Source organism: Echiichthys vipera (genome assembly GCF_963691815.1).
Source record: "Echiichthys vipera genome assembly, chromosome: 6".
Lineage (NCBI taxonomy): Eukaryota > Metazoa > Chordata > Actinopteri > Perciformes > Trachinidae > Echiichthys > Echiichthys vipera.
Window position 1 is genome coordinate 31,753,161 of NC_139831.1, and position 18,199 is coordinate 31,771,359.

The following is an 18,199-nucleotide window of genomic DNA, read 5'->3' on the forward strand; positions in this document are numbered from 1 at the left end:
TTTGTATTATGATATTTGTGAAAATATGCAAATAAAGTTAAAAAGGAGGGCATGTTGAACAACTAATGAAACGCAGATAAAGAAAAGAGAGAGAGAGAGAGAGAGAAAGAAAGAAAGGAGAGAGAGAGAAAGAAAGAAAAGAGAGAGAGACAGAAAGGAGAGAGAGAAATAAAGGCGAGAGGGAGAAATGAAGAGAGAGAGAGGGAGAAATAAAGAAGAGAGAGAGAGAAAGCGAGCAAGCAACGATAGAGCCGATGTAATGTAATGTCTATGAAAATACGGTAGGAGGCAGTAATGCAACATAACGGACGCAAGCTGCCGTTAAACCGCAAGGAAGGAGAGAGAGAGAGAGAGAGAGAGAGAGAGAGAGAGAGAGAGAGAGAGAGAGAGAGAGAGAGAGAGAGAGAGAGAGAGAGAGAGAGAGAGAGAGAGAGAGAGAGAGAAGAGAGAGAGAGAGAGAGAGAGAGAGAGAGAGAGAGAGAGAGAGAGAGAGAGAGAGAGAGAGAGAGAGAGAGAGAGAGAGAGAGAGAGAGAGAGAGAGAGAGAGAGAGAGAGAGAGAGAGAGAGAGAGAGAGAGAGAGAAGAGAGAGAGAGAGAGAGAGAGAGAGAGAGAGAGAGAGAGAGAGCCGTGTTTCCGTATCCGCTTTCCTGTCTGACAGCTCCAGGGTGTGAGTAGCGGTGCGAACACATTAAAGAAAAACCATGGAAGACAAGGCACAGATACAAGAAGCGATTAAAATCCAAGGTGAAGTCGTCCGGAAGCTAAAGTCAGAGAAGGCGAGCAAAGACCAGGTCAGTCCTCGGAGTTAACAGTGACGTTTAAAGGCGATGTTCTCAACATGCGGTCAACAGCATGTTCATTTGGCATTTAACAGAGCAGGGTTGCTAGTTAGCCACAGCTTTATTCATACTGCTCAGCTTACTGAGCACCTCTAGAGCAGACACCATTTCACTTTCTGCCAAATGATTAGGGCCTATAGTAGAGTTACACCATGGTGTCCACAACATCACTGCTGTCTGATGAGTCACCTCTGTATTCGGTAGCTGTTAGAATCAAACAAACCAAACTCTTCCTCTGTCATGCCAAATTAATAAGAAGATACAAATAATATAGGAAAGTCCACTCATTATGTTGTACGGTTCACATGTGTTAAGTGATGATCGACCTAACGCCCTGCTAGCTCTGCCCTGGTGCCAGTGTCGTCATAGTATCTGCCTAAAAACGCACATTTCAAGTAGAAAGAACTGCTTGTCCCTTTGTTCCGACCAGTGTTTTAATTTCAGCCGCTAACTACTTTAACGTGTCCAAGGCTAAATGCTAGCTTCATGGTGCCTCAAATGGTTAGCATTAACGTTAGCTTCTAGTGCTAATATGGGATTGACTGGAAAGTAACGTTAGTTTAACCGACTAAAAACCAAGAGATATAACGTTCGGACATTTAATGTGCACGGGTTTAACGTTAGACAACACCCGTCACGAGGAGTTCATACATGACTTTATGTATCAGAAGTGTGCGGCGAGGTCAGCTGACGCAATACAAACACAGGCAGGTGTAATCTGACATTTGGAGGAGCCAGGACAGTTCAGGTCACTCTGCAGTATGTCTGTGGTTCTCATAGCAGCATAATGCTGCACCAAATGGCACACATATCTGGCAGTGTAATGTTGTCCTTTTATAATCAGCAAGCAAACAGGTTGGTATTATTTACTGACAGACTACACGCTTCAGTTGTGAACTTCTGGCTCCTCCAGTGATATCCAATACCTCCCTCTGCTGTGCACCACAGAGGATGCTGCAGCAGATGGAGGAATTTGGAAGTTCTTGTGTGAGATCCACATCTCATGAGAGACATGGAGACTTGTGTCACTGAGACAGGCCAATCAGCTGAACACAGGGCCCACATTGGCAGACTTAATCGTCTCCATGAGTGTTTTGACCGTATTTATTTGTCTGGTTTGGTCTGAATTATTACTCTGCTGTTAAGTCAGGGACTGAGTGTCATTCAGTCAGTGCGTTTACATGCACATCAGTAACCTGAAAACGGCCTTACCCCCGTTAAGGGAATAATCACATTATTGAAGTTCCCCTCAGGGGTTGAATGGGAAAAATGACGGAGTAACAGTACAGTAGGTGAAGCTCCGCCAACATACAGCTGGACTGAAAACTGTTTTTTTTTTCCAATTCACCTTTGTCAAAATAAAAAAAACAGCCGACTTTTGGATAGAATTACGACCAAAAACCGGTTGTCTTGGTCGTGATGTTAGTTTGTCATGGTGAAGGTCCTCCCTCGTTTTTTTTTTCATGTTGTTTTTCAGCGCCGTTGCTTCCTGATTTACTCTTTTTTCGGGGTCTAAAGCCACTGTAATGGAGTGGGGAGGGGGAGTTATAACCCCAGGGAGCATGCACAGATGAGAAATCTGATAGTAACCTGGGAAGGCTGTTTACGTCTGTTAACCGGGGTATGAGAACTCTGATTTTCCCGCGGGTACAGTGTTTACATGGTGTTTGAGAAACCGGAGTATGCCCTTAATCCGAATATAATCAGGTTTTTTAAACTGCATGTAAAAGCCCTGAGTGAGACCAGCCTTTGACCACCACAACATACATGGTCTAACTTCCGGGACAAAATTGAAACACAAGCGGTGACTATTGGAAGTGAGAGTTGAAGTTTCATTGTGTCTTTTTTCACAGTAGACACTGTCATAGTAGGCAAAGCCCAGATGTTACTAATAACATAAACAGTGGCTCTGTTCAAGTGTCCCAGTAAGCTGTGACAGCTTGCACCATGCCAGGACCATGAAGGTTGAAGTCTCTTTCTAGTTACACTTAATAATGCCTGAGAAAACTCAACAATTCCTGTTGAGTTTGTTTGAAAAGCAGAGCAAGGAGACATTTTGTGCTTTGCATCTGGTGACTGCACATTTTTTAGCTGCTACACCACAGATCGTCGTGTCATTTTATGCCCTTGTAAGATAGATTTTCACTAAAAAAAGATGTGTCCTATCTGTTATGCAATGCAAATATTAGTTTCCTAGAAAAAATGTAGGTTAAGTGAGTCCAGTATGTTTCAGTGCCATTTTAAGTGTTTTAATTATATTTTGATAATTATTGGGATAATACCTTGAGTGGCATTTTGGCATATTGGTCAGGATAAATGTGACATTAAATTTTCATATTGTCCCGCGCTTAAAGTGTAATCCCTTGGTCTTTTTCGGCATTTACATACAGAAAATAAGCCATCAAGACACTTTTTTTTCATGTAACGACTATTAACAGTGATTAGCTTGGGGCAGTACGGTGAAGGCATTCAAATGTCTTTTTTAACCTCTGCAGCAGCATGAGAAGAGTCCCTACACAGAAAACAAAGCACCAATGGGCTCCCTCCTTTGGGATTGACTTTGGTAATCCACTTGAATGGACTTTACTATGAGAGGAGCTGGTACAGGGGCCAGTAGGTAAGTCTTTAAAACACTCTTTTAATAAACTCTGGGTTCACTAACTACATTGTTGCTGCTTTGTTTTCTGTTTAGGGACTCTTCTCATGCTGCTACAGAGGTTTGCTGTTATTTTCAGCAGTATTAGTGGTTAAAAAAGACGTTTGAATGCCTTCACCGTACTGCCCCGAGCTAATCAGTGTTAGCCACGTCCTGCTGTTAGCGACTCTCCCAGATTTCTTCGTTAATAGTTATTACACCAAAAAAAAAACAGTCTGTCCATGGCTTATTTGATGTATGTAAGTGCCGAAAAAAATCCATGGCAAGATTTTACGCATTACACTTTAAGCAGGATCCTGTCTTTCTGTGTGTGTGTTTGTGTGTGTGTGCGCGCTGCATTGAGCTGGCTTCTTTGATTGACTTAATCTCATGTTCTGTCCTCCACGCTATGATGATGATGATGATGATGATGCGTCATGCCCTGCCCTCCCCTAGTGCTAGGGTTGCTTACCACTTTTCTCCTGTTCTTCCTGCCTGACCCTGGATGACCTCTTCCTGCCTCGCCCTTCATCATCACCATCATCTACCTCACTGTCTGGTGAACACTCCTGGACGTCATTGCTCAACCCACATCCTGGTTCTACTGTCCTTTGTGATTGGTTGCTGTGGCTGGCCCTGTACAATACCACTGGACACATCTGTACCCATGATGCACTCCTGAACTTTTTGCCTGTCCATTTTCTGGACTTTTTTTGGTCATGCTGGCCATGTTTTATGTTCGTGCTTGCTCTGGTCTGGTGGGCTTTCGGGCTGTAACACTTGGCCGATGGCTGCATTCTTTCCCTGGGATCACTGTGGCTCAGGTAGGCCTCCACTGGAGCTGTGACCATGTGTGTGTTTTGGAAAAATGTCCTGCAATAAAATGGTGTAGTTTTTCAAGTTTCCTTCTGATTCCCTCTGTGTTTGTGTGTGTGTCTGTGTTTCAGATTGATGAAGAGGTAGCCAAACTGCTTCAGCTGAAGGCTCAAATAGGAGGAGATGATGGCAAACATCAGTTTGTCCTCAAGACAGCGAAGGTAAAACCAAAGTTCTGCTGTATTCAAACACACACTTGCATTAACTGTGCACACAGAATATCCAAAGGGTTCAGTGTTACTAAGACCAGATTCCCACCTGCTGATAAAACCTGATCTGTATCCTAGATCTATTTAGTAGGGCCCAGCCCCTATGGGTTTAATTTGTATGCTTTTTGGGCTTTATTTTGCACTAAAGTTGTTAATAAAATGAGAAAATATTCAGCACTTTTTATTTTCAAATATTTAATTAACACAGAAGTATACAAAATAGGCTTTGCTTTGTGGTTATTTCATATAGACAATTTATTTATGAAAATACCAGAAGATACTATATTGTGATAAATATATAATTTTTGAGATATGGAATGAACTAATCATTATAGAAGAGTTTGGCCATATTGCCCAGCCTTAGCATGTCATTATTCAGATAATGTATCCATAGACATATGACATTTTAATGTCAAGTGAAACCTTCTTCAGTCTGGTCCAAGCTAAAGTGTTGAGTTTTTCTCATTATTGTGTATCACTGTTAATCTTTTACAAACGGAAATTGACACACCGGAATATTTTCAAACACATTTCTTCATTTTCATCTTCAGTTAAACTCAGCAAATGTCTTTCTCCATCAGGGAACGAGGGACTACAGCCCTAAGCAGATGGCCATCAGAGAGAAAGTCTTCAACACCATCACTGGCTGCTTCAAACGCCACGGAGCAGAAACCATTGACACACCCGTTTTTGAACTAAAGGTAGATATTCTCAACACAATGGAACAAGTGGCAAACAAACATCTCCCATTCAAACATGTTCCCATGTGATCTCCCTGTGGTGTGTAGGAAACATTGACAGGGAAATATGGAGAAGATTCCAAGCTCATCTACGACCTCAAAGATCAAGGAGGAGAGCTGCTGTCCCTCAGATATGACCTCACTGTATCCTTCAAATACACACAACCAGGAGTTTCAGCTGGCCTGGCATCTCTCCTTATAAGACGATATGCATCTAGATACATGGTCTTCGATATGATTCAGGGAACGATTCGTTTTACTACAAAAGACATGACTTTAACTCCACTGTCAGGTCTGAAGTCCAGAGCAATAAAACAGGCTTTAGATGATGACCTCAGATCCCATCCAGTTGTGTCTGGAAACACTTTTGTGTTCTTGCTTGTGCTCGCTGTAATGTTACAAGGATCCACATAACACTCGTCACACGCGTAGCTTTCCCAGTGTCGTCTCACCAGATGAGTTCTAAGATTCGTCGTGCTGCCGCTCGACTTTATAGCTGTTCTAACGACTGTACGAATGTTTTCTTTCCTTCTAATAGAATCCACATTTCTTCCAAACTTGATTTGATGGTGCACCGTCGACCATGTTGTTCTTCCTCACAAGCAACCATAGCAACACTAAATGCTACTCTAATGTTTTACTCTCGTCAATGTGTCAAAGTCTCGTGGGTCTAGTGTTGACCTTTTCCCTTTATGAGAGAGAATGGAGCAGAAACTGCTGTGCAGAAGCAGCAAAGCTTAGTCAACCACTTCATAATCGAGCCAGGTACATTTTGACTGGACCACGGGTCCATGTAGTCGCATCTTTACGGAAACGGTTGAATATGTAGAATCTTTATTAAAAACTACATTTAAAAATGATAATAATAATACACCCACGGGGCGTTTTGAGGGGTAGAGGATGAAAGTATTGATTTTCCAGAAAAAATATATTTAGTCTGAATTAATATTTCAACATTTTTTGACGGGTTTGACAATGAGTTTCTGTCACGTTCTGTTTCCATTGTAGCAGTCAATAGCGTTAGGCGTCGCTGGTTGCCAGGGTTGTCTGTTGTTAGACTTCAGAAACAAGGAATCATGTTGAGTTGAAAGCTAGCTAATGGATTCCACAGCACTCAAAGAAAGACTTCCAGTTAAAGACTGGCTAACGTTAAATACTGTTGTAAATTAATTGATTAGTCCAAAGTAGTCGTTACCCTGAATGATTGATTACTGACATGGAGCAGGCTGATCGCTGACACACTCGGCAACGAACCTGGCAATCAGATTGCTGGAATTATTTTTATTTACACACTAGATGACGGTGGTCTACTCATTGAAGCAGAATAAGAACTACACATATCATAATAAATGAATTAATCACCTTATTAAATATTATTTAGGCTAATTAATTATTCCTTGTTAAAAGGGGGCACCCCCACCGTATAGACAGGTTATGTGAACCTAGTCACCTACAAGAAAAAAAAGAATACTCTTCTATCAGTTTCTCTTATAATTACTTTTTCAATTAATTGTATTAATCAATTTTTCTCAATCTTAATCTGAAAACGTTTGTTCTCGTAAAACAGTGACCTCAAGACTTTGCAAAACAGAATGAAAGCTCACAGACAACAGCTGGGGTTTGGGGGTTTTACTACAAAAATATGAATTATTTATATACTGTACATAATATACGTGATAGATTAAGCCTGTGAATGTTCTCATTTGTCCAGTTCATCGTTATCCTCAAAGCAATTTCAGTCAAAAGCAACTGGACTTGGTTATTTGTCTAGGAAGGCGTTTCACCTCTCATCCAAGAGGCTTCATCAGTTCATGTACGCATCTGACCAGGCTGGGACTGGTCCAACTATCTGGTGTGGAGATCCAGGTATTTAACCTTTCACAAGGCCGATGATGTCACTGAAACCCTTTGTGCTCCAAGTGCCAACAACCGTCATTAGAGTGGCAGTCGTTGGTGGGAAGTTAGTTTCGACTTTGTTAGTGCTCTATTGAGTCTAAACGGCCGTCGTTGGAGTCACAGGAGGCCTTTTGTGAACAGTTGTTCTTTGGGGTTAGATTGTTCGATCTCCTTGGAAGGGATGAAAGGGCAGCATTGTAAATTGGAGATAAGTGGTGTCTCAGCCCCCCTCCTCTGTTCAGCAATGTCTTCTCTACTTTTGCATAGATGCTTCTTTTACTCCTCTTTCAAACCATCTGTCCTCTCTGTCCAGGATTTGGACATTGTTGTCATCAAAGCAGTGGGCTTTCTCCTTGAGATGTAAGTGGACGCTGGAGTCCAGGCCTGAGGAGTTAGCTCTCCTGTGTTGGGCCATGCGTTTATGCAGTGGATGTTTTGTTTCTCCAATGTAGAGATCTTTGCATTCCTCGTTGCATTGGACAGCATAAACCAGATTGCTTTTGTGGGTGTGTGGTGTTCTGTCCTTGGGATGTACTAGTCTCTGTCTGAGTGTGTTGCCAGGTTTGAAATACACAGGGATGCAGTGTTTGTTGAAGATCCTCCTGAGTTTCTCTGATACCCCAGCCACATACGGAATGACAAGAGAAACAACATAGTCATTCCATGAAATGACACACATGAGAATAACTTTGATATAAACTTAAAGAGTAACTTTGCGTTGTTGACTTAAGCTTAATTTCTCCCTCCAAGATAAAATAAGCTTGTTCTCAAAAACACGAGCACTAATTTAAGACGATGTTTGACTGATTAATAAAATGTTATTCATCAAATAAAACACTGAAGTTCGTTGAAACAAAGTCAGGCAGAAAGTTACTTATAAAAATAAAGACAAACATAAAGTAAATAGATGTTACAAAATAAAAGACGGTACAATAGACAAGACTAAGGAAGAAGTGAGAAGGAAATCTGAGGAGAGCTTGGGTCTGCTATCTTTCTATCTTTTATAGTCCAGTTCTAAGGTGTGGCCTGGGTAATGACATGCATTCATTTTCCTGCACAAAGTGGGAGAAACTCACTGGGAATTTTAACCGTGAATACACAAACAGTAACACATAATGATATGTTTCCCTTAGTTAATAATCCTGTGGGAATGTTGTCAGTGGCACGATAACATCAAATAACATTTTCATATGTTAAAATAATCAGTCTGTGATAGTAGTCTAAATATATTTTGATAATGTGTTAAAATAAAATCCTCAGTGATAATATACGGAATGACTGAATGATACTTGCATACAGACTGGGACAAACTTCAAATAATCCATAGTTGATTTCTTAATGTCAATACTTACATGATCCTGTTTAATATCACCACATTTCTGTAACTTTGGCAGTCTTTATCATAGAACGACCAGAGTCGTTTCAAACAACACAAAGATACTTTTACAGATGAATAAAATAATAACAGTTTATACTTCCTATGATAGTATTTTTTGAGAACATATTAAAGTTCAGATAAGGAGTCATAAAAACCGTCACAGATTTCTGTGAGGAAATGCGGGGTCTTGAGTTAGAGCCAGGGTTTAATAAACTTCTCTTGAGAAAGTCTTTCTCCATTAGTTAACAGACAAATTTCACTTTTTGACAGTGTCTAACATAAATTTGTCTTACATGGTTCTTCATTTAATGACCTTGACGTCATTTTGTTGACTTTTCAGTGCGTTTCAGCTTCACCTAAAAGGTCAAAGGGTCCTGAGAGTGGAGAAGCAGGGAGGGAGGGAGAGAGAGAGATGAGATGTCTGATCAGAATGGCATTAGGGGCGTCATCACGAAATGTGTCCCCATTGTTTTACGACGACATATGGGGCAATGTTTCCTACATCATTCTCCATATTCAATCTTTAACGATAAAATCAGTTTTATCTCTGTGAAAAATCATTCCTCCAACGTTCATGTTGCTGTTGGATTTGAACTTTCCATCCATAGCACTTAAAAATATTTGCTTAGCTTTTTCTAAGTGTCAGCTTGCTGCTGCTTGACTTACTCTCACTGGACTGTCAATGAATTAAGTACCTTTAGCTGTAACATCAGATAACATTACCAACAGAGACAGAAGGTTACTGCACATTTCTATGAACAGTAATGCAGCAGGTCAAACAGCTGTATCAGCTGTATTTTGGGGCAGTGGAGGAAACTGTGGAGCTGCTCAGTGGTCAGCAGGTCAGACTGGTTGTACTGGGAAGCTTCTACTTGTGAATGTGATCAGGGCGGTCCTGATAAAAAGAGAGCATCGATCTGACTAAGTAAAGGTTAAAAATGATTAATTTATCTTTAATATGGAATTCCATTTCATCAAAGTTCTTTTCTCTTCTTTGTTTTTAAATGTGACATTTTATTTTAGTCTTGTTTTCATTGTGAAAAAAGGTTGACAATGAATATTTTATGTTGTAAGATATTGTTAATTAAATAAACATTGCCACTTTAACCCTAAAACTTCCCCCTATCAAAAGCAAAGAGAGTTGTGGTGTCCTTGACCTGCCCTCTTTCAGGTGCCCTTTGCCCGCTACCTGGCAATGAACAAGATAACCAACATCAAGCGGTACCACATCGCTAAGGTCTACCGCCGTGATAACCCAGCCATGACCCGTGGCCGCTACCGAGAGTTTTACCAATGTGTGAGTCATCCTCAAACAGATCTTTTGGAAACTGACCTGGTTTAATTCACTTTAGAAATGGTCTGTGCAACTTAAATTAATTGGTGTGTGTGTGTGGTTTAGGATTTTGACATAGCAGGCCAGTACGACGGCATGATTCCAGATGCTGAATGTCTGAAGATTGTCCATGAAATCCTCAGTGAGCTGGACCTAGGAGACTTCCGTATCAAGGTTTGTCACGTCCTTTCAGTGAAACTCAGACTATAATCAGCAGGTGTCATCCCTGTAACCACATTCTCTATGTCTAGGTCAACGACAGACGCATCCTCGACGGGATGTTTGCTGTGTGTGGTGTTCCAGGTGACAAGTTCCGCACCATCTGTTCAACAGTGGATAAACTGGATAAGGTATGTGCACATACTGAGCTGTTCAGATAATCACTCACTTCTGCAAACCCTGGTAGTCATGTGGAATCCCTGTTCATTTACAGAAGACTTAAATAGATGTGGAGACGATGCTCTACAAAGTCTACTATTGTTATAAAAGATACACTTTCAGACCAAGTGGACAGATGGGGGTTAGGGTTATTGTGATGTAGACCGCTTTCCACACTCCTCTGTTCTTTCACCATCACTCTCTTATTCATCAATATCAACCCACCTCCTCACGTCATCTTTTCTTGTTCAAACCCAGATGCCGTGGGAGGAGGTGAAGAAGGAGATGGTGAATGAGAAGGGCTTGTCAGAGGAGGCCGCCGACCAGATTGGGGAGTACGTCAGTTTGCAGGGTGAGACCTCCATGAACTGTCCTCAGAACAGTTGGCAGCTGGTTGTCATTATTTGGCGGTGATTTCCAACTAGAGTTCCTTCTGCTGTTGCCAGGGGTACATAACTAATTTTGAAAAATAAGAAATTATGATCTGATTAAAATAATATGTCAGCTTAAACACCTAAACACTGCATGTTGCTGACATGTGGATGAAAACTAGTTAGCAAGTGAGCACAGTAGTTTAAATATTATTTTAAATTCAAAGCAATATTAGAGAAAATAATAAGCAGATTTAAAAGAAGTCGCTCACAGTGATGCACACACAGACCCTGCAGCTCCACAAAACTTAGTAGCCTCTTTCTGCTCATTATTTTACTTCGACAATCATCAAGCTGGTGGTTTCATAGAGAGCAGACCGTAAGAAGAAAGCTACCTTAGTTCTGTGTCTGTCGTGTGTGTAAAACGGAAACTGTTTGTGTTGCAGGTGGAATGGACTTAGCCGAGCGTCTCCTTCAGGACCAGAAAATGTCTCAGAGTAAACAGGCCTGTGCTGGTCTGTCTGACATAAAGCTGCTCTTCAGCTACCTGCAGCTCTTCCAGGTCACAGACAAGGTGAGACATGTTCTTATTCATGCATCCCATTTTATTTAGTTTTTTACAGGTAGAAATCACTTTTATAAAATCATCCTAGGGTCTTTTGTGGCAAATATACTCATCAAATAAGCTATCGAGACAATTTGTATGTAATAATACAATAATGTATGAACTATTAACAAAGATATTCGGGGGAGTCGCTAACACTCGCTAACAGCCGGCAGTGGCTAACAGTGATTAGCTCTGGGCAGTACGGTGAAGGCATAAGAATGTCTTTTTGCTCAAAATAACAGCAAACCTCTGCAGTAGCATGAGAAGAGTCCTTACACATAAAACAAAGCAGCAACAACGTAGTCAGTGAACCCAGAGTTTATTAAAAGAGTGTTTTGAAAGACTGACCTATTGCATTCTTCTTCAAGCACGCCTTCTTTGGGTAAGAAACTCTTCTAGGATTATGAAGTTGTCCTTTTCCAAATGTTTGCTGCAGACACAGTAATCCCTCTGCCTGAGCGTCTCGATCGGCGTCGCAATGTCCAGATTCAAAACAATTAGCCACTGGTTTATCAGAGCACGGTCATCGTACTGCAGTGGCAGCCTATGAAAAGTTTCTGGGTTGTAAGCTTTAATTTTTGTTTCGCAGCTGGGAAAGAAACAGGAACCATTCTGTCTCTCTTCACTTCAAGTTGCAGGCTTGTCTTCGTTCTGTGCTTGTGCTCAAATATGCTGTGCATCTTCCTGCAACACATGCACCCCCTGAGATCTTGCGTAACATTTCAGTGCTTAATGCTCCGAACAAATCAGTGTTAGCCACGGCCCGCTGTTAGCGACTCCCTGGAATATCTCCGTTAATCTTTCATACACGAAAAAAATTGTCTCTGTGGCTTAATTGATGACTGTATTTGCCAAAAAAGTCCCTGGGATACGCCGGAATTTCACTTTAATTCTTTCTTTGTTTAATCATATTTTTTCCCACTGTGTTGTTGATTTTCTTCTCTTTACCATGTTACTGAAAACGCTTTATGATTTTTACTCCACTTTCTTACTCCAACACCCCCAGGTGGTGTTTGACCTCAGTCTGGCCCGCGGTCTGGACTATTACACAGGCATCATTTATGAGGCAGTGCTGACTCAGGCAGGTGTGGCCCCTGTGTCCACTGAAGCCCAAAATGGGGCCCCTGCGGAGGAGAGCGTCAGTGTGGGCAGTGTGGCCGGTGGCGGTCGTTACGACGGCCTAGTAGGCATGTTTGACCCCAAGGGCAGGAAAGTTCCATGTGTGGGCGTCAGCATCGGCATCGAGAGGATCTTCTCCATTATGGAGCAGAAGGCTGAGGTAATGTGTCACCTATTATCTGTAATAAACATCTTTATTTTTCTACCATTATACATTTATTTCAAATAATATGACCCGTTTCAATTGTGTTATATGTATATTGCTAGTAAATGTGTGTGTAGACTGTAACAGTGCTTTGTGTGCTGCTGTGTTCAGGCCTCAGCAGAGAAGGTTCGCACCACGGAGGTTCAGGTCATGGTGGCGTCTGCTCAGAAGAACCTGCTGGAGGAGAGACTCAAACTCGTCACTGAGCTCTGGAATGCTGGCATTAGGGTAGGTGTGCGTGTTCTGTCTTGACTTTTATTTTCCACTCACTATAACCAGCTTTGGTAAACTCAAGTCAAATGGTGCGTCCCATTGATCAGGTTTCATAGTGTGAACGGAACAACCTCAAAAGTCTGATTTCGATTAAGAAAGTTGGGAGAACTTCACCATCCCTGGTCTCAAAATCCAAAATGGCTGCTCCCTGCATCAACAGTAGTGAAAACTAGTGATGTCTTAATTGAGCTTCATGGACCATTTTCATAATTTTCCACTAGAAGGAGCTCTCTGTTCAACAAAGGGTTGACATTGAGCCCTTTTCTTTAAACCAAGAGCTCCATCTAGTGGACTCAGTGGAATACAGCTAATGCTTAATTTGGACATCACTAGTGGAAACTGTAGAAATATACTGTTTATTAGTGCTCCTGTCCCTCTAGTGTCTCATTCAATCAGTCGTTCAGTCGTTTAAATAAATAAAACAAAAAATAACAGGAAGCCACTTTAGACAGCTCAAAATAGGTGTTGTGTGACCATCTCTTGAAACGTGTTAAAAGCCTAGCAGCATCATTTTGGATTTGTTAACCGAATGCTGTGTGTTTGTGCTTGTGTTCAGGCAGAGGTGATGTACAAGAAGAACCCCAAACTGCTGAGTCAGCTGCAGCACTGTGAGGAGTCTGGGATCCCCCTGGTGGCCATACTGGGAGAACAGGAGCTGAAAGATGGAGTGGTCAAACTCCGCGTCGTGGCCACCAGAGAGGAGGTGCAATTGATAGAGAACACAAACACGCACACACACACACACACACACACACTCAGAGCCCTGGTCGATTTCCAACCAGCCAAATGACGAAAACTCCCAGAAATAATCTATGTTGTGCGGGGAAAATGTAATAGTATATTAACCCCTCACTCTGATAACCGATGTAAACCCAGGGGCCGTATTAACAAAATATTTGACCTTATCACTAAGAGTTCTCCTAAGGAGCATTAAAGTTCTTAGTTCCGAGTAATTTCTTCAAACATATTCCCAAAGCTTCTGAGAGAAACTTTTCCTGAGGAGTGGGAGGGACTCCTAAGATAAGACTAGAAGGCGGGGTTGACTGATGAGTGATTGGCTGAGAGGGAATGAGTCCCTAAGAGAGAATTTATGACAGAAACACTTCAGTGGGGAAGTGAATGAACTGCAGCACTATGTGTGGTCTCGATAGGACATTTATCGTCTGGAGCAGAATCCTCCTGACGACAGCTGAGAGACGCCGAAATCGTCTGAGCAAACAGCTGCATTCTTCCGGTGGTAAAACAGCTGAGAGTTGTACCAACTTCAATCTGGGGAGATATTGGGTGTTTTTAAAAGCTCACTATCATTGAATCTCTCCAAAATGTTTACTGCAGCAGCCATGTTAGCTCCTTCTTCATTTACTCTCGACGACCATGCCCAAGCTCTTATTATTATTATTATTAAGAGTACGATCTTTTCATATTTTTTTCTATCCATGGTATCTATGGCTCAGTAGTTAGTAAAGTAAGTGTAGTTGGCATATGTTTATATATTTATTTAAATTAGCTGAAATAATATAAAATAATATATATATATATATATATATAATAATATCATATATATATATATATATATATACTGTATATATATATATATATATATATATATATATATATATCATATAATATATACTGTATTATCAGTTTGAATAAAGCAAAGTGATGTTTGTATTCTTTAGTGAGCATTTTTGAATTTCAATCCCCTGACTAAATTGTGCCAAAATACCATCTAAAGAAAATAGTAATTTTAGTTTTACTTCACTGTCCTAAGCACTATCTTGAATATAACTGGAATTATTATTTTTATATATTTTTATTCATATATTTATTGAGTATGTCTACCAACTACTAACTAAATAAAATACAAACACAAGTAGGCCTGTTTAGTATGATGAGGTTTCGCTACCCATACTGTAATACACTTAAATTGTACACTGGCATAGGCTACATAGCTGAAAAAATAAACAAGTGTAGTGTATCAAGGTAAAATGTTTATATTAGCCTACTAACAATGTTAGGAAATTACGTACCATCATCTCCTATAATAAATACGTCCCTGCCTAAAACAACATAAATCATTTCATGTAGGTGATGCTGCTAGAAAAACCTTTGACTGAGTCCATGAGAAAAACAGTAATAATAAAAACATCAGACATAATGTTTTAAAGTGTGAGCAGCAGAGTTGTGTCTCTGCTGGAGCCTTACACTGGGCCTTTACGGAGAGGGACGGGAACAAAGCTGCTTGTTTCACTACGGCTGTTTTTAGCTACACACCCTCCTTCTCCTGCCTATATGTTGTTAGCATCTAAAATTCGGAATACCTACATTTCTTTAGTAGAGGGTCTGAAGATAATTATGAGCCTTTCAATTTGTATCCAAAAAAAAAATTTCAGAGGTGATCTCCTCTTCCCCACATAAATGGGAGTGAATGTGTGAATGTGCTTCTGGGCACAAGGACACAACACAAACAGGAGAGTGCTGCAGTACCACGCCGCTAAGCCCATGGTGGCATACGGTGAGGGCACCGGTCCTGGGGACCTGCTTAGGAGTCCTCCAGAGGACTCCTACATTTTTTTAGATTTAGGAGCTACTTTTAGCACTAAGATGCTTTAAAAGTTAGGAGACCTAAAGAGTTCAGGGTTCCTCCACATTTTCCATTTCTAAATTCCAGACTCAAATTTCCAGATTTCTCAGAGGATTTTTCAGTCAATATTAAACATCTGAATACCAATTGTTAGATGCTTATTATGTAAATAAATGTTTTTAAAATCCAACTTTTAACACTTATGTCAAATTCTGACTATGTATGCCATTATGTTGCCAAGTAATTACAAGACATTTTCACAAACGTATTGTAGCTCATATAAGTGAATGAACTCTGTTCAACACACAGCATTTTATTCCAGCTAAATGTGAAAAGAGTGAAATGAATAACTGTGAACCTGTAACTCTACAGACAGGAACAGTAGAGATGGATAATTAAATGAATAAGAGAACCTGTAACTCTACAGACAGGAACAGTAGAGATGGATAATTAAATGAATAAGTGAACCTGTAACTCTACAGACAGGAACAGTAGAGATGGATCATTAAATGAATAAGTGAACCTGTAACTCTACAGACAGGAACAGTAGAGATGGATCATTAAATGAATAAGTGTGAACCTTTAACTCTACAGACAGGAACAGTAGAGATGGATCATTAAATTAATAAGTGAACCTGTAACTCTACAGACAGGAACAGTAGAGATGGATCATTAAATTAATAAGTGAACCTGTAACTCTACAGACAGGAACAGTAGAGATGGATCATTAAATTAATAAGTGAACCTGTAACTCTACAGACAGGAACAGTAGAGATGGATAATTAAATGAATAACTGAACCTGTAACTCTACAGACAGGAACAGTAGAGATGGATCATTAAATGAATAAGTGTGAACCTTTAACTCTACAGACAGGAACAGTAGAGATGGATCATTAAATTAATAAGTGAACCTGTAACTCTACAGACAGGAACAGTAGAGATAATTAACCCGGAAATACAAAAGAAAACATGAGTCTGTGCTTCATGGACTTTAGATGGAGTAAACATACGTGTGAGATAATATTCTGTAAACAACACAAACATTTTTTCAGACTTATCCAGACCTGGAAATTACTCAAATTAAATCCATATTAATAGGAACCCTAGTGGAGTTACTCCTAAATCAGCAAGTTAGGACCTACTCTTAGCCTTAAGATGTTTTGTGAACACGGCCCCTGGTGTACATTTAGTTTGAACCTTGTTGGTATGATGAGCAGAATGGTATGACGCACAAAGCAGACGCTGCCCTTTCATTTCGGCTCCCGTGTAAGTCGATCTGTGGAGCGGAGCAGACTTTGAAGTGATCTTTTTGGTGTCAAGTCTATATTGTCCAGAGCTGCAAAACCCGTTGGATGTGTCAATACTAGTGCTAACAGTAATTGATATGACTGTTCGTGATGAAGTGCTGTTGTGTATTTTCAAGAAAAATTCCCAGAAATGTGCTGTAATTTTTTTCTCCAAGAGTGGGAACCCTGACTGTGTTCGAGTCTACAGTGGTGAGAGCTCGGTTGCAGGACTGACCTCACCGTCTTGTCTTCTCTCCACAGGTTGATATTTCCAGAGCAGATCTTCTCGGCGAGATCAGGAGGAGGACCTCTAAGGCCTAGCCATTTGGTTCAGCTCCCACCCAAACCACCCCACCGGATCGCTTCAAACAGACACGCTGCAGAATCTTGTACAGAAATTCTTGTGGTGCTCATGTTGCACTCGTGCACTCTGCAACGGAGCAATGACGTTAACTGAAGTGTGTTAACATCATGTAATTCTGAAAAGGGAGCACCGTCAACAGAGAACACCATCTGGAAACTATGTTGCAGTTGACATTAAATGTGTTTTGGAAATATGTCTGAAAGACAACATCAACATTGTTCAGTAGTGTGCTCTGAGGAACAGATAAATGATGTTAACTATTCAAGTGCAGCTCAGTTTGACCTCATCCATTAGCTAAATCCATTTTAGAGCAGAACTCCTGGAGACATGCTCCATGCGTCCAGGACCACGGGTGGCAGACTCTGTTGGAGACTTTTACTCTCTGCCTGAACCCATCACATGAGTCTCTGCAATTTAGCTTCAACTTCAACTCATGACAAAAAGGCTCATTTCTATTGTACCTGTATCAAACATGGCTGTACTGTCAAGTGTCTGAAATAAACACATTCATCATTCTGCTCAATGCTAAAAAAAAACTGCTGCGTTGTTGACCGATGAAGTTGTGTGCTTATTGATTACGGATATGACTGTTGTTCTAGTGAGTATTGGAGCTTTTCTATGTAGATTCTGCATTCTGATATGACTGCAAAGGTGCTCAGAAGGTTACTGTTTACTTTATTAAAGAATTATTTAATTGCATTCTAGAAATGTAAACCGAAAATAAAGAAAAGCTAAATAAACATAAACATAGTACAGTCAAATGCTGACCATTTACATGAAGAAAATACAGGTTTAACTATGCAAGACCGTTTCTAAATCCCCCTAAGCATCACTTAATGCATTATGTTCTGTTAAAAGGTGTTGATTTCGGCACATATCAAAAAACATACACCAATACTTATTAGTAGTGACGTCCAAATGAAGCTTCATGAAGCATTTTCTTTATTTTCCATGTGTGTTTATACCATGGATATACATAGACCAGGGGTCTGCATCCTTTACTATTTAAAGAGCCATTTCCCCCCCTCTTCCACCAAATAAAATTTGTCTGGAGCCGCAAAAAATATTTGATGTCACAGCCTAGCTTTATATATAGTTACTGTT

At 40.5% G+C, this 18,199-nt stretch overlaps 1 protein-coding gene across 3 annotated transcripts; it reads left to right on the forward strand.

Moving 5' to 3' along the window:
• The first annotated feature begins 650 nt into the window (after positions 1-650).
• Positions 651-17,619, forward strand: hars (histidyl-tRNA synthetase). 3 transcript variants are annotated; one of them, XM_083915679.1, is made up of 14 exons: positions 651-792; positions 3,932-4,299; positions 4,423-4,512; positions 5,142-5,261; positions 5,349-5,444; positions 9,746-9,871; positions 9,974-10,081; positions 10,159-10,257; positions 10,544-10,637; positions 11,103-11,230; positions 12,270-12,542; positions 12,699-12,815; positions 13,417-13,563; positions 16,993-17,619. In XM_083915679.1, exons 2-14 carry the CDS (start codon positions 4,195-4,197, stop codon positions 17,050-17,052), a joined length of 1,563 nt encoding a protein of 520 aa, XP_083771805.1. In that variant the 5' UTR covers positions 651-792; positions 3,932-4,194; the 3' UTR covers positions 17,053-17,619. The 3 variants fall into 3 exon arrangements, with proteins under 3 accessions (XP_083771805.1, XP_083771806.1, XP_083771807.1); XM_083915681.1 differs by lacking the exon at positions 3,932-4,299 and adding an exon at positions 3,336-3,457 and having other exon boundaries at positions 692-792; XM_083915680.1 differs by lacking the exon at positions 3,932-4,299 and having other exon boundaries at positions 656-792.
• Positions 17,620-18,199: the final 580 nt, after the last annotated feature.